The sequence below is a fragment of the Accipiter gentilis genome, unplaced genomic scaffold (assembly GCF_929443795.1).
Source record: "Accipiter gentilis unplaced genomic scaffold, bAccGen1.1, whole genome shotgun sequence".
Taxonomy (NCBI): domain Eukaryota; kingdom Metazoa; phylum Chordata; class Aves; order Accipitriformes; family Accipitridae; genus Astur; species Astur gentilis.
In genome coordinates, this window is record NW_026060823.1 from 1,044,965 (window position 1) to 1,069,573 (window position 24,609).

The 24,609-nt window shown below is 47.4% G+C and overlaps 1 protein-coding gene across 20 annotated transcripts in view; it reads left to right on the forward strand.

Moving 5' to 3' along the window:
* Positions 1-24,351, forward strand: part of LOC126036746 (electroneutral sodium bicarbonate exchanger 1-like) — a 296,967-nt gene extending 272,616 nt beyond the window's left edge. For 7 of the 20 annotated variants that reach the window (XM_049796772.1, XM_049796761.1, XM_049796762.1 and 4 more), the window contains 15 exons: positions 3,364-3,498; positions 4,304-4,471; positions 6,397-6,518; positions 6,782-7,121; positions 7,799-7,979; positions 17,907-18,068; positions 18,797-18,918; positions 19,257-19,410; positions 20,023-20,274; positions 21,083-21,151; positions 21,695-21,868; positions 21,968-22,105; positions 22,584-22,684; positions 23,206-23,310; positions 23,581-24,351. In XM_049796772.1, coding sequence (XP_049652729.1) covers positions 7,887-7,979; positions 17,907-18,068; positions 18,797-18,918; positions 19,257-19,410; positions 20,023-20,274; positions 21,083-21,151; positions 21,695-21,868; positions 21,968-22,105; positions 22,584-22,684; positions 23,206-23,293 — 1,353 coding nt within the window. In that variant the 5' untranslated portion in view covers positions 3,364-3,498; positions 4,304-4,471; positions 6,397-6,518; positions 6,782-7,121; positions 7,799-7,886 and the 3' untranslated portion in view covers positions 23,294-23,310; positions 23,581-24,351. The other 13 variants (XM_049796773.1, XM_049796771.1, XM_049796774.1 and 10 more) reach the window with 13 other exon arrangements.
* Positions 24,352-24,609: the final 258 nt, after the last annotated feature.

The window sequence follows — 24,609 nt, forward strand, 5'->3', positions numbered from 1 at the left end:
TTCCAGTGCCTCGCCACCCCTAGTGAGAAACGTCTTCCTAACGCCTAAACTAAATGTACCCTCCTTAGGACTAAAGCCGTTACCGCCTTGTCCTATGGCTGTACTCCCTTGTAAAAAGTCCCTCTGCAGGTTTCTTATAGGCACCCTTTACGTACCGTGAAGTCTGCTATAAGGTCTCCCGAAAAGCTGCATGCCGGTGAGCGGTCCGAGAAGGTGAGGCGGTCGTCGGCCGGGTCGGTGTTGAATAGCAAAGTATTATGGGGCTGCTCGGTTCAGCCTTTACCTTCTGTTGTGGAGGTGCTGTGTGGGCTATCTTTGAATTGGATGAGCGTTTCAGGTGAGCTGTGGATTAGCGAGGAGGAGTGTGGGGCCGATGGCTTCTCACGAGTGCCACGCTAACGTGGTTTCTCTCGGTACCTTAGATACCACGAGTGATGATGGCTGCAGGGTCTGAGTCTGGAATGAGCGGGGAAGTGAACACGGTGGCACTTGTGAGGAGGGGGGAGTTGGGGAAGTAGTTGGCGTTGGCCAGCGGGATGCTTACTCCCTTTTCTGATTTGTTTGTGTTTGTTTTTTTCATTGCAGATGTTGAAGAGCAATGTTCGCCTTGAGGAACATCCCAGTTAGCCCGTGTGGTTTTGTGGAGGATGGATTTGGACCCTCAGCCCTCTGAAAGCTAAGTTGAGGGACCAGGCTGAGAGGAAGGGACAAAGCTGGGAATAGCAGGGAGGAGTTTTAAAGTTAGCGCAGGAGAGAGGGCTGTCCCAAAGCAGTCGCCTTTGTGCAGGAGAAGGGAGCGGGTTGCTTTTCAGCACGAGACCCGTGTGTGCCGGGCAGGGCAGTTCCAGCCCGTGTCCGCGGTGGCGTGTAGTTTGTGTAGTCTGTCTTGTGCGCTTAGACCTTCCTCGGGTCTCGATGTCCTTGTCGCGCTTTGCGCCAGAGGAGCGAGGCATGCGCTTTGGGTGCTGTCCCTAGGGTTTTGAATGCTCTTACTCATTGGCCCGGTGCCAGTCGGGTGCTTCTTTTCTTGCGCTCGGAGCTCTAAAGCATGGATCGGTCTTGGCGGGTTCCGGTCAGTGCTCTATGGCAGCATTTTTTCAGCCTGCATCGGCAGCTCTGCTCTCTAGCCGTCCGTTTTCTCGGAGTGGGACTTCTTCCCCGCATCCTGACATCCTTAGGTCTCGACGCCAGGCTTCTGGCGCATCTGTCGTCTGGGTTTTGACAGTGCTGTCTTGTAACGGGCCGCTCCGTTTGACTCCTCTGGGTCTGCTGTGGAGCCTCCTGGCCTCGCGGTTGCGGCCCCGTAGGTCATCTTGCCCGACGGCGCCTCCCGTCCAGGGGTCATTCTTCTTGCTGAGAGTTTTCTCTCTCGTTGAATCACCTCGTTGGTGGCGTTCCACGTGGTGACGTTCTGCACACGGTGTGCTTGGCTTGGAGCTGCTCTGCCTGGGGGGGTGTGGAGTCAGGGGTAGGTGGAACAGCGATAAGAGTCTACGGGTGAAACGTTGATGTGCCTAGACCGTTTAGGCGAGGGTTGTACAGTCATCTCGGCTCGAGTAGCCATCAGCGGCCTGCGCGGACAGCCGTGCCGATAGTGTTTCACGGAGACAATTGGAGCCGTGTGGCAGGGGTTGTTGAGGGGCAGTGAAGCGGATTTGAGTCTCTAAGGTGTTAAGACTTGCACGTGATGGGCTCCAAGTTTGGCCCTGGGTTTTTTTGGTTGGTGGGGTGTAGGGTTTAGGGTTACTCCGTGCGGGGCCCGGATGATAGAACACCAGTATGATGATCAAAGTCGCCCCTTTATTGAGCTTAGCTGATCATTCTTACACAACTCTCTAAGTTGTTTAGAAGCTTTGATTGGCTGCTGCACGCAAGCATGTGGTGTCCACGCGCACAAGCGTAAGCGGTGATTGGTTACATCGATACTGTCCACGCGTAGAAACATAAGATAGAGTTAGTTATACTCGCTCTGTACACGTGCATACACACAGGATATAATTGGCTATGTTAGAGCATGCAAAACTTGTCTTAGTCCAACTGGTCGAGATAAGCCCCTGAATTGAGGTCGGTTGTGCCAAGTTCCCTTTATCGTGGAATGTGCACCTGTGTTTTTCTAATTGGGATCTTTCTTCTTCTATCTTCTTGTTTGTTCTGTTCAGAGCCTTCAAAGGTGTCTGGAACTCTCTTGCGACCATGAGCTACTTTCAGGCCCAGTAACTAAGTTCCATATAATTGAACCCTACAGTGGGCAGGGGTGTGTGTGTGTTGGGTTTTTTTGTTGTTTTTTTGTTTGTTTTTTGGTTGTGTGTTGTGTTTTTTTTTGTTTTTTTTAAAAGGACAGGCTGTAGCTGCATTCCAGATGGTCTTTGTAGATGGAATCAAGACCTCTGGAGTTGTGAAGCTCTTGCTCTGCATCCAGGTGACTCATTCAATATGTTTGTTTGGTTTTTTTTTCAGATGTGGAGGGACAGGATGTGTCCCACAGAGCGATGGGGGAAGGCAGCAGAGCACTGTAAGGAGTTGAGTCCGTGAGTGGACTCTGAAGGAAGATGCATCCGGTGGCTCTATGAGACTGCTTTGCTTTGCTGTGTTTTGCAGTTTTCTTGCATTGTATTGGTCTGTATTTGCCTTTGCCCTGTGGTGTTTTGTTGTGTATTTGTATCGACTGTCATGTGAGACTGTCTCGCATTGCCTGGCCCTGCATTGTGTTTTGTATTGCAGTGCTCTGTACTTGTATGGATTGCCACCTGAGACTGCCTTGCCTTCTATGGTTCTGTATTGGTTTTGTATTGTTTTGGTCTGTACTTGTATTGACTGTCACGTGAGAGTCTCTTGCATTGGCCCTGTTCTGTTTTGTCTGGTATGGCAAGGCTCTGAGTTGTTTTGCCTTGACTGAGGTAAGAGTACTGCCTTGTATGGCATTACATTTGCATGTGAATTACATGGCTCTATGTTTGTGTGTGTCTTGTATGGCATTGTAGAGGCAGCGTAGAAGGTTTAATGACTTTGGGCTCTTTGCATGCAGAGTTGAGGGGATCGCAATTGGACTGTGAACTAGCATTGAGTAAGGCAGGAACTGGGCAATGGTGTTCATCTTGTTTATGCAGATGCTTTGTGGCAAGTCTCTAGAAATGGTCAAGGCCTTGAGGTCTAAGTAGCAGCGTGATGGGTCTTGGAGCGATCGGTAACTTTGGGACAGCTCTGTGTTTGTGATGCTCTGGTTTTTTCAAGTGTCATGGAGGACACTGGCTGTGAGGATGTGTTATTTTTGGAATAGGTGGGAAGCAGGGTAGAGGAGTGGTGGAGGACTTCTCTCTCGAGGATGAAGTGTCTGTTGACAAGCTTTGTGTGTTGTTTTTGCAGGTGATGACAGGGCACGAGAGGTGCTTGGAAGAACCTTGTGTTTAGGTGACATGGCGCTACGGAGGTTGGACTGTGACACGTGGCACTGTGAAAGCTAATTATCGGGTTGAAAATGCACGGATGGTGGAGATGATGGTGCGTGTTGAAATGTTGGTGTAACGGAAGGGCAGTTTGTGGGGAGGTTGGTTGGAAGGAGGTTGGGCTGGGGCCTGGGTTTTTGCAGGTAGGGTGCTTTTTTGAGGCCCCTGCTGCTGCAGACGGGGTGACGGCCTCTTGAGGCCTGTGGACGGTATGATGGATGAGTTGAGAGTGAGGGCTGGCGTTCATGTGATCTGAACGAGTGGTGTGTTGTGAATGTCTCTAACCTTGTAGGGTTCTGTGGTTAAGCCTTTTTGGTTTTTTTTTCCTTTCAGGTTGGATGTAGAGTTGAGATGTTTTTCAGGGAATTAGGAAAAAAACCCCAAACTTAGAATAAAAAACCCCAGCTGGGATATGGGTTGGTTTTTGGTGTGTCCTCCCCTGCCCCATTTATTTTTTCTTTTCCCTGGTCCCAGCTGCTCCATGAGGCAATGTTGATCGCCAATGTTTGGACTGGGGTCTGCCTCGGGCCTGGGTTTTCAAAGGCAGGGCGATTTTTTTGTTTGGTTTTTTTTTTTTTTTTTTTCCAAGGCTCCCGGGAACGGTGTTCCTGTGGAGCGCTCCCCTGGAACCTGGTAATTGCCAGTCAGCACAGAGAGATATGTTGTTCGGTGGATGGTCTTTGGAAGACAGTTGAGGATTTTGTGGGGGGAGTTGGACTAGATGGCCAGCATGGAGTAGGCCAGGGTTGTGAAGTGCGTGAGTGTAACTGTATTTGTCTGTGGTGGGTTTGTAAAATATTTGGTTGCTCTTTGTAGCTTGTGATGTAATGATATTTTTCAATTTCTGGTTTTGTGTCGAGGTGTGGAAGTGGACGGTCTGTCAAGATGATTGGAGGTCACTCGTTTGGTGCCCGGGAACAGGGATCATGGCGGTAATGTCACCTCAGGGAGTAAAACTTCTGGATGTGCAGCGATGTATGTAATGGGAGCGAGGTATGTGGAAAAGACCACTCCGTAGAGCATTGCAGGTACTAAATAGTGGCATTTCTTCTTCAGGTAATGCTAAATTTTTGGAGTTTACATGTATTTGTAAAAATAGTGATTAAAAGAGGACTAAATCTAATAGTGTCAAATCTTTGACGAGTGAGGCCATAAGTCTTTTCTATATATTGTAGAAAAAGTACATTGTAGAATTGGATTGAAATACTGACATAGCTGAATCTATGTGGAATGAGTAATGGACCAAATGAAGCACTAAAAATAAAATGTAAAAAAGACAGGTAATTATGTGTCCTTGTGGGAATTACAGTACTAATGGCAATCACAAAGGGAAGCGTAGAGGGAAGCATGGGCGTTTAGTGCCCATAGGTAACCTTAGCTGTTGAAGTAAGTGAAAGTGTCTGTTGGAATTAGGCATCCAAGGGCGAGTTGTAGATACCTTGAGGTAAATGTAGCTGCTGCTGGGTTAATGGAAAGGGGGTGCATTCCTTCCTCTAGTGATTGCAGAACTTTGAAATTGGAGCTGTAGGTAGAGAACAGTGAAATGGGCTCGGGCGCGGTGCGGCGCCGAAATGGGCTCGGGCGTGGTGCGGCGCCGAAATGGGCTCGGGCGCATGTGTTACTTTTCCTAAAGGGGCTGAGGTACTGTGTAACTCTGAAATGGGCTTGATGAGTGGATAACATGTGTGTAATATGTGAGGGTTTTTTTTATTCTGTTGTCCTTCTCTTTCCCTGACCCTTTGTGGTGCTCTCTACTCTTTTCATTCATGTCTTCTCTCTCTCTCTCCAACCTCCTGTGCTTTTCATAGTCTCTCTCTATCTCTTGTCATTATTATCATCTGACGCTCTGTGTTACTTTCTGTCCCACCGTATCATGTTGTATGTTTCTCCTGCTTTTTTCTTCATCTGTCCAGATCCCTGTCCCTTGTTTCTTCTATTGCTGTCCCTCTGCCTTGCTTCCTCTTGCCATCTTTTCTGTATTTCTCTCTGTTCCCTTCCCTCTTCCATCCTTTCTAACTGTATCCCCCTCTCCAGCTAGCTGTCCCTTCTCTTTTCTCTCTTCCTCCATGTCTCTCTCACAGCCTATCAATGACAGTTGTTTTTTCCTCCAGTGCTGTCCTGCTCTGTCCCTTGTTTCTCACTCTCGTTCTGTCATGCTCCCTGTGTCTTTTTGGAACTCCTCCATCTCTGTCCTGTAGCCTATCACTATTTTTTTCTTCTGCCATCCCTTTGTCCTTCTTTCAGTCTTTGTGTCTCTCTCCCTTTGTTCTCCCTCCCTTCTTTTTTTTCCTTTCTTGCTACATCTCTGTTCTGTACCACAAAAGCACGGAGGGTGTTTAGTAACAGAGAAGAAGGATATAGGCAAGGACAAAGGAAATTAATGGCTGTTATTCGGGAAGAAAGGGGAAGAGGGCCTAGACGAGACTTGCCCCGACTAGGCAAGGATCAATGCGCTTTGTGTAAGAAATTCAGTCATTGGTAGAGGGAATGCCCAGGGAACAAGGAGCATCAGAGGGCTCAAACAGGAAGAACAGTAGCCTCTGTGAAGGGAGACTGACGAGAACCTGGGGAATCTACCCTAGCGGATCCACTGGTTATAATTAAGCTAGGGAAAACAGAACAAGAGGTAGAATTTTTGGTAGATACAGGAGCAACATACTCGGTTTTGAATCAGGCTTTGATGCCCCGGGGAATGATTATGTCACGGTGAAAGGAGCGACTGGCCAAAGTGAAAAGGCATAGTTTTGTAAACCTTTAGAATATAAATTAGGAAAACAGTGGGGCATTCATAAATTTTTATATATGCCGAACTCCCCAAAGGCCCTTTTGGGAAGGGACTTGTTGGAACCATTGGGAGCAAAAATTGTATTCAAGAAGGGAGAAATTACTCTGGAGGTAAAAGATCAGCAAAATATTCAAATATTGAGCCTAACCTTAACTAGTCTCCCCCTAGAAGGAATCATTAATGAGGACATCTTAAAGCAAGTGTACCCGGGGGTATGGGCTACCGATGCACCTGGAAGAGCGAAAAGTGCTCCACCTGTTGAAGTTAGGATCAAGGAAGGCCAAAAGCTGGTAAGAATTAAACAATATCCCCTAAAGAAGAAAGACAGAGAAGGAATCCGGCCGGTGATAGAAAAATTTTTGCAGTTGGGACTATTAAAAGAGTGTGAGTCTGAATTCAATCCCCCTATATTACCTGTTCGGAAGCCCGATGGGTCATATTGGGTGGTCCAAGACTTATGGGCGGTGAATAAGATAACTGAAGATCTTTACCCGGTAGCGGCGAACCCATAGACCCTGTTAACCGTACTAACACCTGAATTGACTTGGTTTAGTGTTTTAGATTTGAAGGATGCTTTCGTTTGCCTCCCTCTCCATGAAGCCAGGCAAAACTTACTCACATTTGAATGGGAAAAGCCCAAGAGCGGTCGAAAGACCCAGCTCACTTGGACGGCCTTGCCACAAGGATTTAAGAATAGGCCTACCGTTTTTGGCAATCGGTTTGTGAAAGACTTGGAATCCTGGGAAACCCCGTCTGAGGAGGGGAAGCTGTTGCAGTATGTGGATGATATCCCGATCGCCACCAAAACAGAGAAAGATTGTACGACGTGGGCGGCGAGTCTGTTGAATTTCCTGGGACTTCAGGGGTACCGGGTATCCAAGAAAAAGGCACAGGTAATGCAAGGCAAAGTGAATTATTTGGGCTATGAAATTAGTGCGGGACAAAGACCTTTGGGACAGGCCTGTAAAGAGGCAATATGTCAAACTGGGAGACCTCAGACAGTAGAAGAGTTATGGACTTTTCTGGGAATGACAGGGTGGTGCCGATTGTGGATCTATAATTACGGATTGCTTGTTAAACCACTGTATGCGTTGACAGCCACTAAGCAGAAACACCTTGAGTGGAATAAGGAGACTGAACGAGCCTTTGAGCTACCGAAAAAGGCTTTGATGTCGGCCCTGGCCTTAGTACTCCCAGATGCGAGTAAGCTGTTTCTTCTTTACTCCCATGAGAAGCAGGGCATTGCTCTGGGAATATTAGCACAAAACCTGGGCCCGTATCGATGGGCAGTTGCCTACCTCTCTAAGCAGTTAGACACGACTGCAAAAGGTTGGCCTGGATGCCTGCGGGCGGTTGCGGCTGTGATACTAAATACACAGGAAGCCCAAAAGTTTACTCTGGGCCAGAAGATGACTGTTCTGGTGTCTCACGCAGTATCAGCAGTACCGGAAGCAAAAGGCGGACACTGGCTCTCTCCACAAAGATTCCTGAGATATCAAGCTATATTGGTAGCGCGGGATGACGTGGAGATTGTAGTCGCTAACATTGTCAACCCAGCTTCTTTTCTCAGCAGGAACACAGGAGAACCGGTACATCGTGACCGTTTGGAAACCATCGAAGCAACGTACGCCAGTTGCCCAGACGTGAAAGACGGCCCCATGGAAAACGGGGAAACTCGCTTCACAGACGGAAGCAGTTACGTCCTAAACAGTAATCGACACGCGGGATACGCCGTCACTGCCAGCCAAGAGGTAATAGAATCGGGGGCTTTGCCCAGGAACACCTCCGCACAGAAGGCAGAAATAATTGCTCTAACCCGCGCCCTGGAATTGGCCCAGGGCAAAGTTGTGAACATTTATACAGACTCAAAATATGCCTTTGGAGTTGTACACGCACGTGGAGCAATTTGGAAGGAGAGAGGACTAGTGAGTTCTCAAGGGAAAAATATCAAACACGCAGAAGAAATTCTGAAGTTACTGGAAGCTGTCCAGCTCCCTAAGAAAGTAGCAATTATGCATATTAAGGCACACCAGAAAGCGAGCTCAGATTTGGAAAAAGGGAACGAGCTGGCGGACAGAGAGGCAAAACAAGTGGCCAAAACACAGGTAAAAACAGAAGGGGCCTTAATTCCTGATAGGTGGATTTCCCTAGAAGGTAAGCCAGAATACACTAAGGAAGATCAAAAGCTCATTACAGGTTTAGAAGGGTCATATAATGAAGAGGGGTGGGCTCATACCCCACAGGGAAAGCTAATCGTTCCCTCTTGCTTATTACGGCATTTGATAGGGGAGGAACATAGGAAAAGACATTGGGGAACAGAAGCCCTGTATAATCATCTGATAGGAGAAATTGTGGCTAGGAATTTATATGCCACGGTGAGGCAGTGTGATCGCACAACAGTGTGATCTTTGCCTCCAGACTAATCCTAAGAGCACCCCCAAGCTGGAAATGGGCCAGACTGGAAAAGGCAATGGGCCTGGACAACAATGGCAAATTGCTAATGTTTATTCATTACTAAAACACACCCACTTGTGATTTGCAGCTATGTGTGTTCCGTAGCTTTCTCATGGGAACTTCTTCAAAAGTTACTTATGAAGTTATGCCAAGGTCACACTGTCCCTGTTTTTCTCCTGATATCAGCAAAGCCAGCTATTTTCAGCCAAGGCCTAGTCTTGCTGCTCAAACTGACATTCTTTCACACAGAACTCTGCTCGCACAGCTTTTCTATAGACCCATGTCCTTTTTCATGAAGCCAATTCCCAACAATTCCCCCTTTTTCTTTTTGTGCGAGTAGAGCTTGGTGTGTCAGCTTTGAGACTCCTTTTATCATGCACCCATACGGAATTCTAACTATTACACAGATTAATATCAATATACCCAACCATCATAAGGCTTCCTTAATCAGTGACATTACCCATAGTGTTATCCCGCCGAATATTGATTGTAACACTCCATCAAACCAACTAGTTTCTTGCTGGATCTTTGTGTATGTTTCTTCAGCCAATCTATTTGTTTGTATATAGATTGAGGTAAAATTTTAACACCTGCTGTATTGCCCTTTGCAAAGATCTGTGAACACAATTAATTAAACACAGTAAAAACAACATTATACCTAATAAAATACATAAGCACACAAAAAGAGGTTTGATTAATAGCTTTAGCTAGTGACACCCAAACATTCTTACTGTCCCATGGTGTTAACCGATGTGGATCAATCACCGGTGTCACTGTCATGCTGCTTACTACAGTCAGTGTGTTCCATATCAATCTCAGCATAAGGTTTCAAATTTATGGGTAAATCAGGAACGTATCTGCCAGACATGGAGGATGTGATGGGGTTTTTTTGTTGTGGGTTGGTTTTTTTTTTTTTTTTTTTTTTTTTTTTGTCCAATTGCTGCCAAGGCTTGCCATCCCGGTGCACTTAGTTGTCTTGTAGAAGTTAAGGTACCGCTGCCCCACAATAAATCCAGCAGCGGCTGTAAGTCTGTATTTGTAATACCACAACAAGGTTGAATCCACTGTAGGTCTCCGTTTAAATCTTTCTCCCTCTTTTTGTTTTTGAGCAATCCAGGCTTGCTTAATAACTTGGGATGCCATTTTCCTTAATAAGCTGAACAAGGTAAAACTATTACAATAGTTAAAATCACAGTAACTACAATAATACCCATAATTCTTTGAGCCAACCCGTTACCCCTAATGACCCAGACCATGAGGAAAATGAACCATCTATACATTCTTGTGCCATCTTGCTCCACGAACTCAGCCCAGCAATCGGTAGGTGCCAGCTTTCCGTGGGCGTCCCCACAGAGGCAACGATGGCCTCACTGTACACCAGCCCGATGCTCTTCGGAAAATCCCAGTATTTATACATTTGCAGAGGAACGGGTTTTAGCACACGTGGCCAGCGGGTGCCAAAAGTCCGCCTCGGTTGCAATCTATGACGCATGCGCTCGCTGGCCAGGCGCGCTGCACGAGTCATAGCCATCTTGTCTATTGGTTCATGGGCTTTACGATACAGTTGCGATGCACAGAGAATCTTGACCTGTTATGTTAGCCAAGGTGACCTATACATTAGTTTTTGGCTGAGGTAGTATTCATATTGCCACATCATCTATGATGCTCCAGATGATGATGGTCATGCAAATCGAACAGGAGTCCATCGTGGGCCTGTATCTGTGGAAACACAATCAACCTCGTTCCCAGGTTATTAATGGAAATAGACCTTACCCCTAATTTTGGCTTTAACTAACTTTTACCCCACACTGTCTTCCCGTAATCACACTATGTTTAATCAAATTATGCTTTACACACTTTTTACCTAAAGCAGGTTCTATATACAATAAGGCACGCTGTTCTGAAAACCTCTCTGAAGGACTCCGTGTCCACTAGTAATACTCTATTAGTTAGAATCTGTCAGATCAGTGGCTCCAGCACCCGCCGGTGCCGTGCCAGTCGCCATTGGAACAATTCCGGGTCCAGCATCAGTGCGAAGCCATGGCTTGTCCCACTTAGCCAGGATCTCCCAGTAAGTTTTACTTCTGCTGATCTGCACCATTTCCTGGATTCTGGGTCCTTAGACATTACCATGATTCCTGTACTTTGTTGCGTCCTTTCTGCCTGTAAAAGAACATGATGCACTACCATTGGTGGGTCTTTGTGATCACCTGTCAATCTAAGATAATTTAGCACAAATAAGGCTTTGGCCAATCGTTCCTCTGGGAGTAAGCCCTGGGTTCCCCCCTTTTGTTTTTGCAGCATGTTCTTTTAGGGTTTGGTTGGCCCATTCGACAATAGCCTGTCCTGTGGGAAGATGTGGAATACCGGTACCGTGGTGAATTCCCCACAAATTACAAAATCGAGCAAATCGTGTAGAACCATAGGCTGGGCCGTTGTCCATCTTAATTTCTTGAGGCACACCCAGTACTGCAAAAGAAGCGTGAAGATGTCATTCAATATGTAAGGCCTTTTCTCCAGTTCGTGCCGTGGCCCACATGGCAGCAGGATAGGTATCAATACACACATGCACAGAACGCTTTGCACCAAACCACATGACATGGGTGAAATCCATTTGCCACAACTGCAATGGCAAAAGACCTCGTCGGTTAACCCCACAGCCCAAGCCCAGCCCTTCGTTTTGACAATCAGGGCATGCTTTAACGATACCTTGGGCATCAGTAAGTGGTAAGTCAAATTGCTTTGCTAACATCCTAGCGGGTTGGTGCAAGAACGCATGCGATTGCCGTGCTTTGTTGAAAACGATTCCCTGGAGGAGGCTCCCGTGGCGCTGCAACCAATTGGTCAGCTCTGTCATTTCCCGTTTCTCATCTGCACAGTGTTCTCATACCCAAGAGTTCTACCAGAGGGGTCATATTGCCATTAGTGATACCGCAAAGATTCCGCACCCACTGGATATCTCCCACAAGCTTCTGGACATCATGTAACATTGAAATTTCTCATGTTATTTGAACCTTCTGAGGTTTAACATTGCTAGCATTTATGTGCCACCCCAAATACTTCCAAGGTGCTGCCTTTTGCACCTTTTCAGGAGTGATTATTACTCCGCGATGGCTTAAGATGTCCTGCAATTGAGTTAAAATCTCATCCTGTGGCAAGTTACTGAGGTAACTGCTTTCTTACAGGCTCTGATGCCCAGGCCACATACACCTGACGCATCGTGGGGGAATTGCGCATTCATTGCGGTAACACGACCCAATGGTATCTCTTATAGGGTTCTGCCTTGTTAATCGATGGTACCGAAAAGGCGAACCGTTCAGCGCCATCTGGGTGCAATCTTTTAGATTTATAATTAACAAATCCCATTCTTCTGGAAGCATAACTGGAGATGGCAAACCTGGCTGCAGGGCTCCCATACTGTGCATCACCACATTCACAGCTCTGAGATCATGTAACAGTCTCCGCTTCCCACTTTTCTTGGGAATGGTAAATATTGATGTATTCCATGGACTAGTAGAAGGAACAACTTGTCCCGCTCTCAACTGGTCCTCAACTAACCCTTGTATTTTTAGTAGCCTTTCAGAATTTAGCAGCTACTGATCAATCCAAACAGGTTCATCTGTTTTCCAGTTAATTTTCAGAATCGGCTACCCCTCAGTGACCGCTCCTAAAAAGGATGCGTCACTAACATTGCCTTCATTTGGCTCAATAAATCATGGCCTACGAGGCCAAACAATTCAGTTGGGGTAGTCATGACATACGGACACGTCGTAATGTGTTCACCATCGGGGAACACAAATGTAATTGGTAGCTGACTTACTAAGGTGGCTTGTGTGCCCCCTATCCCTGCAATACCAAAGTTTGGATTGATCGATGGCCATGATGGAGGCCAAATGCATTGTGAAATAATCATAACATCAGCACCTGTATTGATTGTCATCGGTTTCTTGACAACAACTCCATCGGGCCCTTCCAATTGCACTACCTTTTCTGGTTTACCTCTTGTTGTGTCCATGGCAAAGTATACCTGCGGTTTCCCTGGGGAGCCGAATCCACCATCTCCACGTTGTACTTCAGCTGGGTTCGGAACACACGACCTGAATGGAACTAATTGTGCTATTCTGGTACCTTTAGGAATAGAAACAGGAGGGATTAAAACATGAATCATAATTTTCACAGTCCCACAATAATCTGCATCAATAAGCCCTGGGAGCACCAGAATTCCTTCTAGAGCTGTTGAAGATTGCCCCATTAAAAATGCACTAAGTCCAAACCCCAATGGTCCCTTTATGTTGACTGCGGTTTCCACATCCACTCTGGAGCTTCCTGCGGTGGCGGATCTGGTGGTTGCGAGGCTACCTGAGGGCTGGCAGCTCAAGCCCCTTGCATTCGTGTCGTCGCGCGAGGGGCCTTCGCGGTCGGTGTAAAGTTTCCCTTCTTCCTGTATTCTTGGTGGTATGGTTATCTTTCTTACACTTGTTGCAGCACTTAGTGTTAACAGTACCTGTACATTTGCTCCTAATGTGTCCACGTTTGCCACAGTTAGAACACTTGACCAAGGGTGTCTTACTGGCCTTGTGTTTCTTTGTAGCTCCTTGGAGAGCTGTGGCAGCATAGGCTACTTTCTGTGAGTCCACTGATCGATCCGTGTATTCTATCATATCAACGATGTCTGCATTTTTCGGCAAATTACACAATGCTTTGCGTGTCTTTTCAGTAGCATTTTCAAAAGCGAGTATTTTGAACATGTTTTCTTTCATGCCCTCGTTCATGTCAGGGTGGTCATAAATTGTATTCTCCTGTTTCACCTGGGTAAAAGCATGGCTGTACATATTGTCTGGTATGGTAAGAAAAGCTTGATACGCCAAGATCTGTGATAGATGATGAACCTCAGTGACACATTGTAACTGAGCGTTCCCTGATGCGAAGGGTCCAGCACCCATCGGCATCTGCATGGTTACTCCCCATAGGGGATCTGTTTGTTGTCGTGATGTTGCTTGTTCCCTATCACAGAGCTTCTCCCACTGCCAGAAAAACACTAACATTCGGGCGGGTGTCAAAATCAACTGTGCTAGCTGTTTAATATCTTGAGGTATCAGCGTATCAGCAGAAAAAATGAATTGCAGTATTTGGTGAGTTAACGCAGATTTGATTCCGTACTGACTCACAGCATTCCTTAATTTCTCAATGACCTTCCAGTCAAACACCTCCCATTTTTTCTGTCCATTTGATGCAATAACTGGGAATGCTTAGAGCATAGTCCCTTCTATAATGGCATCTGTTATTACACCCCTCCAATGTCTCTGCCTTTCTTCTGCAGCGGCTATTACAGGCGGCTCCGCGTCTGTCACGGGTGCGGTTGGTTTCCCCGTCTCTTTTCCCCATTTCCTTTAACAATTCTAACATTGTCTCTTTTTGTTCTATTATTAGAGTAGCCAAGTCCTTGTTTGCATTATTTGAATCAGGGTGTATGCTAGGTATAATTTGTTCATGTTGAACGGTGGTATCTGAGGGCTGGTTTTTCGTAGGCAGATTTTTACTCACTCCCTGATTCTGTAGGGTTTCCTTTAATTGTACGGTTAGGGAGGCTTGGGAACTGTCGGATGGCTGATTAATATCGGCAGTCCCAGGGAGTGGAGCAGAAGTCAAGGGCACGAGAGTAGGCGAACAAGCTCCAAAAAGTCTCTCTCGCTGCATTATGTTTTTCTCCCCGCTTTTCCCTTTCGCTTGCGGTTGGAGAGAGAGAGCAGCAAAAGCAGACGCAGACGCTTTACGATCTGCTTTCATTTCTTACAGAGTTGTCTTAATCAATTTCCATAAAGTTACAAGATCTTTAACTTCTTTAGACCCGTCACTAATTTCATCCCATAGGGAGGTTCCGATAGCATTTCAGGTACTAAGCTCAGAAGCTGTACCCACACTAATTGAAAGGTTTCTGTCCTTGCTTCATTAGTTTTTTAGCTGATTTATCATCATCAGTTACCATATCCCATAATACGTCTCCTAATCTACGCCATTCACTCTCCTTAAATAATAAATCCGGATTCTTAAAGCATCCCTTAACGCGACCCAGCGCGACTAACCCCGAAATTTGCTTAATGCAGTTTACTCCCCGCTTTTCTAAAAAGCACTGTAATAATTTTAGGGCTACCTCTTGATCCATTGCCGGCCGGCTTCTTGATACTCCTGGGTGCTACCTTGATTAAGGCATCTCGGTTAAAAAGTCTTTGCAGCCTTTTTCCAGTAGCCCTCAGTGACGGCGAACCCCTTTTGGACGGTCCAGGCACGAGAGTTAACACACCAACCAAGACGATCAGCGTTCGGTTAATCTTTTGCCCCCCGGTCGCTGCTACCGGTGCTTCTCAGTGTCCGTCGCTCCAATTCCCCTTTCTTCGGTCCCCGTTCGGGCGCCATTTGTTGGAGCGGCGGAGGAATGCACATAAGTCGACCCAATATGAGTGATAGAAGTGATTCAACTTTATTTGCACGGATAGCTCATATTTATACAGTTTGCGATAATTATGCCTACTAGTCCTAATATGATTGGTACATTGCTAATGTTTATTCATTACTAAAACACACCCACTTGTGGTTGGCAGCTACGCGTGTTCAGTAACTTTCTCATGAGAACTTCTTCAAAAGTTACTTGTGAAGTTATGCCAAGGTCACACCGTCCCTGTCTTTCTCCTGATAACAGCGAGACCAGCTGTTGTTTTTCTCCCAATATCAGTAAAGCCAGCTATTTTCAGCCAAGGCCTAGTCTTGTTGCTCAAACTGACATTCTTTCACACAGAACTCTGCTCGCACAACTTTTCCACAGGCCCATGTCCTTTTTCAGCAAGCCACTTCCCAACAAAAGGTATTCCTAGAAAAAGTTTCCCGTTTATAAAGCAGGAGTTTGTTGGGGCTGAATTACAGTTCCTTTGTAACTGAATTGGGTCAATATTCCGAAAAAGGGGAATATGTTTATTTTTGAAACAGGTCAATACTTGCATGTGTTGTGCTGGCAAGGAGGAGGCTTCTTAAATGTAGAACTTGTTAAATTTAAAAGCACACCTCCACTCTCCATAGTATTGCTTCTATGTTAATTCAGGGTTAAGATATTCGTTCACTTCAGTTTCTGTGAATCTGTTAGGGCAGCGTGCTCTAAGGTGATGGGAGGGAGCAGGGGGAAGAAGGGGAGGAGGAAAAGCAAAATATCTGGAACCTGCTCTTCCATGACTCCTGCAAACTGTAATGTTATTTTTTTTTTCCCAAGCCTGAAAACTGTACTTGGCGGTGGGATTGTGGCTATCTGGTTAATATTCTTCCTTCCTTTCTTGTTTTGGCCTCTCCAGGAAGCGATTCGAGTAATCCTTGGAAATCTTGATGATTTACATCCATTTTCTACAGACCACTATCTTTCTGTGTACCCTTTCTTTCCTACTTGTAAAAGAAAAGGTCCAATGACTTGTATCTGTTGGGCATTGCTTAATTTGACATTCCTGCCTAGTAGTGCGCAGATCTTTAGCTGGAGTACGACTCCTCTGAGCTTCGCAGTTTTACATTAGCTGAAGATCCTCCTCAGTTGTTGCCTTCACCAGAGAACTGATGTATGTAAAAAGAATGTTTTGCAGTGTTTTCAGATGGCCACCCCTGCGCTCCAAATCTGATTTAGCCAGAGAAAACGAACGTGCATATATAAAGTCCCAGGAAGCCCACGTAATGCGATTGCAAGGAAAGCTAGTGCGTTGTTTCAAAAGGTTAATAAAACGTAAAGCGCTCCTTACAGGCGCAGCAGCGTTGGCCCTCTAGTAGAGAAGACCGCAGTAGTTTTCTTGTAAGGTACATTAGGATTAAGTATTGTAGTTGCTGTAGTGTAAAGGGTTACGGAGAAGTTACTCTCCTGAGGCTGTTGTTGCAGAGAAAAGTAAGTTAGTGGAAGGAGAAGCCTTTTCAGTCCTAAGGTGCGTCAGTTTGTGAATCGGATCAGGCCCTTCGGCATCATCTCCTCCCGTGATTCCGAGTGCCCAGGAGTAATGAACACCCGCGTGTTTCCGCCTCCAAGGCATCCCCTTCCAGTCTCGGCAGACTGCGTTATTGCCACCCCTGGTCCTAGCAGGCAAGAACGAGATCATCCTCTTTCTCTGTCAGAAGCTGGTAGGTATGAGAGCAACTTATTCCTGTTGCTGCCAGGAAGAGAAAGTAGCCCAGAGCATCGTCAGACAGGAGGCACCCAAACGAAGGAAGCCTCCTTGTTGGTTTGCTTCGCTAAAGCGCAGCCAGTTTTGCCTGCGTGCTTGAGGAGGGTTTGATTCACGAGCTTGTATTTCTGGAACTGGGAAGTCCATCCACCTGCTCAGGCAGCACCGGGCCCTGCGGAGAACTGCAAGCTCAGAGGCCTGGCGTGATGAGTTGTCCTGCAGTCTGTGTGTCGGGCTCCTCGCTGTAGCATACCTCTTAGTTAATCGCCAGCTGTGGGAGTCCTTGAAGCCAAACTCAAACGAACAATTTCATCCCTTAAAGGAACTGACTGTGTCATCTAGGCAAATCTTGGGCTTCATCTCTGGTCCTCAGGATGCAAATGGAGTAAAAGTATTCATGTTATCTGTTTCTTCCTGAGGTCAGAGGCACGTAAGAAGGCTGCTGCCTGGCGTCACCCATTCGTGCATGCATGAGCTCCTAGGTGTGCGAACTGCACCCCCAGGAAGGAACGTCTGTAACTGTGGCGTTTGTCATGTCAATTATCTTTTGTTCTCCCATTTTGAGGAGGACTGTGAAGTGAATGTAATGATGCTAGTCCTGTGAATCCTAGTCCTTTTCAGGTTTAAAAATAATTTTTAAAAGAATTACTTTTTAGTTAGGAAAGCTGATGAGGTTTTCTTCACAGGGTTGGGAGAGCCTGGCATGTTGTTTTTTGCGGGAAGATGTGAGGACTGAAGCCAGATGCAGTTAAGGAAACACAGTGCTATGAATGCAAGCAACTGATGGAAGAGTGTCACCTGGATGAGTGTTTCTTGTAATGTGTTACTAGCGTATGGTGTCTCCTCACATCTCATTTCTCCGCTGTGTAGTTCGATGTGTCACTTGTTCAGCTGCTGCTGCTCATTAAATATAAATCTCCATTGGCAGGAGCAGTTACAGGGTCGTGGATCTTGGACCAAGATCCTCAAAACCCCCTAGCTATGCGAGGTTTCCCTGCCGCACGTGCACTGCCTTTGTGTCCTGACGCTCTGTTTCTCCAGGAATGTCAGTATTTGCGTGGGGAGTTTCAAGGACCTGCCTGTGGACGCGACGGCCCCTACACCCCTGATGTATTCTTCTGGTGCTGCATCCTCTTCTTCGCCACCTTTGCCCTGTCAAGCTTCTTGAAGAAGTTTAAAACCAGCCGCTACTTTCCAACCAGAGTAAGTAGAAGGAGGTGGCCAGTGTCCATCTCCGCACTCGTTTCCCAAAATGGCTTTCCTGGAGCACTAAGCAGTATTTGCCCTGCCTTGGTCAAGCTGGGAAACATTGGCCTTGCAGGCCAAGCTCTCCAAGAGCTTGGATGTCCCACACTCATTTCCATGAGTGCAAAATCATCGTAGCGTTTCCCACCTGCCTCGTGACCTGCCCCAGATTGAAGATTTTTGGGGTTTGATTTTTTTTTTTATTTTTTTTCTTCTCCTCAGGTAGTAGGAAATCAGGTTTCCCAAAGGTTTGGGGGTTGGGGGTTTCGGTTTGTTTTTTTTCCCCTACCTTCTGCGCATTATGTGCTCGAGTGGAAAGTAGATTCGAATGAGGAGCTTCCTTTTGAGGACTAAAGGATGCCTCAGTGCCTTGTTGCCATTGTAGCTGTGAGTGTAGCTGTAGTGGCAGACATGTTTTCTTATTTTTAATATTATTATTATTATTTTTAGATTTTGACTTAAACCAACCCTTGTTGGCCTAGTTAAGCTTTTTTTTATTGTCTGACCCCAGATCTCACAGGGACAAACACAGCAGCAGTATCTAAGCAAGGGATCAGGCTGCATGTGCTCAGAGGGGTGGTGGGATTTGGTTAAGCAGCCTTAATGTTGTGGATGTCTGCAACTCTTGCATCTCACCTTAGGGCCCTGTTTGCCATGCCCCTCTCACCTCTGGTTTCTCGCCCCAGGTACGGTCCACAGTGAGCGACTTTGCTGTTTTCCTCACCATCGTCATCATGGTGCTCCTTGACTTTGTGGTTGGGATCCCATTGCCGAAGCTCCAGGTCCCCCATGCGTTCAAGCTAATGGGGTGTTTTGGCACGTGGGGGTGCCACAAGGTGATGCCGGGGCAGGGCAGGGCTGAGTCTGGAGGAGATGCTGGTGGTGTGACCATCTCCTCTTCCACCTCCAAGTGCCTTGCTTCCTCCTGGAAATGAGAAGATGGCCCCAAAACTAGATACCTACAGGGGAAGTATCTAGAGCTGCTTGCAAGGAGGAGACTGGCACTGCTGAAGCCCCCGGGAGAGGGGGACATGAAGCCAGGGCTGGGAGGTGCTCTGACGCAAGGAGGGAGGGGAAAATGAAAGCCAGTGGAGTGCCTGGGCTGGGAGACAATGCTGATGTGTGGGCTTTGTTGCAGCCTACCAGAGACGACCGCGGGTGGTTCATCAACCCCATAGGACCCAACCCTTGGTGGACGGTGTTGGCTGCGCTCGTCCCAGCTCTGCTCTGCACCATCTTGATATTCATGGACCAGCAGATCAGTGCCGTTATTGTGAACAGGAAGGAGCACAAGCTGAAGGTAAGGGCCTGCGAGAGATGACTCCAGCCCGTTCTGGGCTGCAGGTCTGGGGAGAAGCTCTTATTCCCGATGCTTTCTGAAGGCATTGGTTTGGGACAAGGTCAGGCTGCGTGGCAGGATGCTCTCCTGGATTAACGATGATGCAGGGAGCAAGTGACAGGGCAGTATAGATGAGCAACCTTTTGGAGGAGCAAATTAATCTTGGAGCAATAGAGAACTGCGTTTTTGTTTTAAAATGGCAGCAGCAGCAGGTGTGGGGAATGAATTGTTTTGATGCGCTGCCAGGGATAACTCAGAGTCACACCTTCCTTGCAAGTGGTAGAATTTTCTTTGTGAGTGGAAAAAATGGTTTGGTGCTTTTGGGTTGTGGCTTGTTGTTTTTTGGAGAAGTATTTAATGCACAAGCTCTGCATATCCATTGTGTCTGAACTCCTGCCAGATTTTCATGCCAGGTGCTTGTGCAAAGCCTGCATACACCCTTGCTTGTTTCCATTTCTTGTTTTGAATTCTGAAGAAGTTGACTTGTGCTCGAGCAGGGTTTGAGTCTGACTTGCGACGTTATCCTTGCTCTTGTGCTATGGGATGCTCTGTTTCTTGTTTTCCTGCCTGCAGAAAGGATGCGGGTACCACCTGGACCTTTTTGTGGTGGCCGTGATGCTCGGGGTGTGCTCTGTGATGGGGCTGCCCTGGTTTGTGGCTGCGACCGTCCTGTCCATCACCCACGTGAATAGCCTCAAAGTAGAGTCTGACTGCTCAGCTCCAGGAGAACAACCCAAGTTTCTGGGGATACGAGAGCAGAGAGTCACTGGCTTGCTGATCTTTGTGTTCATGGGCTGCTCCGTCTTCTTCACTTCCGTGTTAAAGGTGAGAGGAAAATGCAAACCACCCAACAACCGCGAGCTTGTTGGAGGTTACAGAAAAACAGTCCCCTCTCTGCAGGCCTGAGTAGTTAGTTGTGGAGCGGAGGAGGAGGAGGTGGTCCCAACCCTTGGGGCTTGACCCACGGTGGGAACCAGCCTCGGTTAGGTTTTGCAGCCCTTCAGGCCCCCGTTTGGTGTGCTCGAGGCGAGCAAGCAACGCAACTGCTTGAATTTTTGGGTGTCTTTCAGGCCCACCCATGTTTATGGGTTACAGTTGAGCATATTCAGACGAGCACATCTGCTCTGTTTCAAACAGGCAGCCCTTTAGTGGCTGCAATTTGCTCCCCAAATGCCGCGGAGCAGCCGTTCCCAGGAGCTAAACACACTGAGGTCATCCCTGTGGGCTTCCTTGCACGTTCCTCCCACAAAGTAATCTCGTCTCTAGGCTAAAAGGAGGCCTGTGGCCTTTGCCTGTTGCCCCAAGAATAGGCAGAAGTGTTTCTTCTACCGCCAGAGAATGCGGCATAGGGTAGCACGGGTGAAATCGCCTATTTTCCTCCAACCTTTCTGGAAAATAGGATTATTCTGAGGAGAGATAACTCCCAAGTTCAGCCTAAAGCAGAGCCTTAGCTCACTCGTGCGCACAAAATCTTTAATGGTTAAAATCTGACCCATCTCTAAGCCTGAATGGAAGCTGGAAAGCTTCAAGCAATTTTAGGCAGTGCCTGTGGAAGAGGGTGGTAATACTGAAAATGCAATACAGAAAAAGAAACGGTTGCATTCTTTCTTTTTTTTTTCTTCCCCCCCCCCAGTTTATACCAATGCCTGTGCTTTATGGCGTCTTTCTCTACATGGGTGTGTCGTTGCTCAGAGGAATTCAGGTACGGACTCTTTTACAGCGTGCAGCATGTCGGCTCCCTGGTATTTTGTCTCTGTAGCAGCAGGGAAAAAAGCAGTGGCATGGGAAAAACTTCTCGCAGAGCAAGCAATGAAACTCTTTTGTGTAAGAAAGAGATTGGTGGAGGCACAGGAGGTAGATAGGGCTGGGAGGACCAGGCAAGTTCAGCGCTCTCTGTTGCAGGGTTTAGGGCAGGTCAGTGTTTGGTTACGTGAAAAGCGGGGGAATTTGGTGAAAAGGGAAGGCAGTTTCTACCACTGGTGGAAATCCTCATGGGGGGATTCAGTGGGCCGAGAAATGCTAATAATGGAATGGCATGGAATAGTTGCCGTTTGGTGGGCAGCTCTCAGGGGCAAGCCGGTTGCTAGATGGAGCGAAGGGAAAATGGGTGCTGCTCCCAGGAGGAACGCGGTGGGATCCAGTATTTCTGACGGCAAGCGAGATGCTGCAAAGTGCCTCCATGTCTCGAGAGGGCCAGAAACTTGCCGCAGTCCCAAGGTGGCAACCTTTCCCTTTTATTTCGCAGTTCTTTGATCGCTTGAAGCTGTTTTGGATGCTAGCGAAGCACCAGCCGGATTTCATCTACCTGCGGCACGTGCCCTTGCGAAAGGTGCATTTCTTCACGGCGATCCAGCTGACCTGCCTCGTCCTGCTCTGGACCATCAAGGTGTCCCGTGCCGCCATCATCTTTCCCATGATGGTAAGAGCTGCCACCGCTCGGCAGCGGGGTGTTTGCAGCGTTGGAGTGAGAGGTGGCATCGTCTCTGAGCTCACCGCATCTTCCCTCTTATTCATGAAGGTTTTGGCTCTCGTATTTGTCCGGAAAGCGATGGATTTCTGCTTCTCAAAGCGAGAGCTCAGCTTTCTGGATGACCTTATGCCAGAAAGGAAGAAGAAGTTGGACGATGCCAGAAATGAAGCTGGAGAAGAAGAAGAGGTAAGGCTTGCTGTGTCCTCGGGGCTGGACATCTCCATGTGTCTGTGAGATTGCCTGTTTCTCTTACAGCTTGTCTGGAAATGTTGGGGGAAGATCAGCACTCAATCGAAATAGATCCCAATAGCCTGTAACTTTTGTAACCTTTGTTTCCTCAAGTAGCAGTGAGCTGAACGCTTGAATACAGGTGTAATTTTTAAAACGAGTCGTTTTTCACAAAGGTCATTATCATTATGATGATTATTATTAGATGCTGCTGCGGCTGCTGCTGCTGGCAAGACTTGCTCATAATCGTGTTTTGAACACACAGTCCCCCTGCCCCGAAATCTTTGGAGTGAACGGTTTCTCCCCTGCTGCACTAATACCTATAGCTGCCAAGGGGCAGAAGCGGAGGGCAGACTGCTAAGTTTGTGCTGGGCATTCAGCTTATCTCCACTTTGATCAAAGACAGAGAACGTGATTTGTCCCTTTTTTACATCAGGAGTCCAGGAGGGCCATGGAAGCTGCTGCTGCTGCAAGTTCAGTTCAGCTGAACGTGGGGAAGACCAGTGACGTGGATATCCCAAAGCAAAGCAGTGACAGGTAAAGCTCCACCAAGCGCCAGGAACCCCGGCAAGATTAGCTTGAAGGTGTTTGGCAGAGTTTTCTCCACTTGCCTCTTTGTGGGGCATCCCACAGAAACCAGCAGGCAGCTTGGTGGGAAAATCAAATTTGGGGGCAGGGCTGCAGGAAGTGATTGCAAGGCTCTGACCGCAAGCAGAGTGGCTGCAGCACTTGCGTTTGACCCCCAAACCTTGCCTCATCAGTGCTTTTACGGTAGCTGGAGATCCTCATACTTAACACATGAGGAGTTGCAGGCGTGATCTGTACCAGCAGTGGCTTAGGAACCCGGACCGGGGCTAAGCCCCAGCAAGAGCCTTTGCACAGAGCTGTTGCTCTGCAGCTCCCCGGCTTGCCTCCCAAAACTCCTCATCCAGCAAAACCTCCCACACTTATGCAGAACTTTGATTCTCGGGGCTCCGCTGTTCCTCTTGCTGATGCTAATGCCCTTGGTGGCATCAGTTCCCATAATCACGGATTGCTATGTAAAATATTTATTGCAGGACTGATCCTTCTGAGATTGTTATCCTGGATGAAATGTCACAAATGACCGTATGGAAGGCTCTCACTTTGAAGACAGAAACCCTTTGAATCCAGGGAGGAAAAAGGTAAAGGATTGCACGTGAACGTGACCGTGCTCCTCTGCAAGCGATGGCGCACACCTACGCTTTTCCCACGCTTTGGCCGGCAAGGCTGAGCAAATGGCCTGTCCCTGGGAACAGGCAGGGAGGTCTGTGGCATGCAAACCAGCTCCTCTCTGCTGGGGTGGTCCCCCGAACAGGGCTGAATCAGCAGCAGCTGGCAGGTCTTCCACTGATGATGCTCTCCCTCTTTTTCTCTTCCCTTCGCCTTTCCCCACTCCCGCTTTTCACGTTTAGGAATCTTGACTTTGAAGGAGAGGAGTGAGAGCGTGACTCGGGGATGTGCCAACGCAGACAGAGGGAGAAGGCGCTTTGTTTCAGTTGGAGGATTCCCATTAAAGCCATGCAGATGTTTTCAGTTATCCTTGGTGTGCTTCAGGCATTCAGTATCTCTAGACCAGCAAGCTGAGGGGAACGTCACAGTCAAGGGGAGTTTGGTGGTGTACAGTCTGTGTGCGTACGTGCGTGTGGGGGTGTGGGTTTGTAGTGGTAGAGGGACTGCTACTGCTTTATCATTCAGTGCTCTTCTTTTAATACCTAATTCCTCCTCTTTTTTTTTCCTCTTTTTTCCAAATGTAAACTGGGAATGTCCAAAATAATTTTCTGTTATATTTGATGCATTCTCCACTTTCTTCTTGATCACGACTGGGTTTTTGGTCTGGTTTGGAGTTCTGGCTTTAATTCACTCTTATGTCTCTTACTGGTACAAGAGGGATGCCCTCTGCAGCAGGGCAGCATAGAGAGCGTCCGAGCAGTTGGCCTAAGGTGAAAGAAAAGCATTTGCTCCCTGCGCTCCAGTTTTACCTTTCTTGGTTGGTTTGGCAAGTATCACAATAATGTGTGATGAACTGACCGTAAACCCCATTCACCGTCTCCCTGTGCCACTGGGGGGGGTTGGTAGGGAATCTGGGAATGAAGTTGTGCCTGGGAAGAAGGCAGGGGTGGAGGGAAGGTGCTCTGAGATTTGGTTGTATTTCTCATTACCCTGCTCTGGTTGATTTGTAATAAATTGAGTTAATTTTCCTCAAGCGGAGTCTCTTTTGCCAGTGACGGTAATTGGTGAGTGATCTCTCCTGTCCTTATCTCGACCCACAAGCTCTTTGTTATATTTTCTCTCCCCTGTCCAGCTGAGGAGGGGGAGTGATAGAACGGCTTTGGTGGGCACCTGGCATCTAGCCAGGGTCAACCCACCACAGGGGGAAATGATGTACTTAAGAAATGATGTACTTAAGCCACACGAAAAAGGCCACAAAGCTCTTGTGAAAC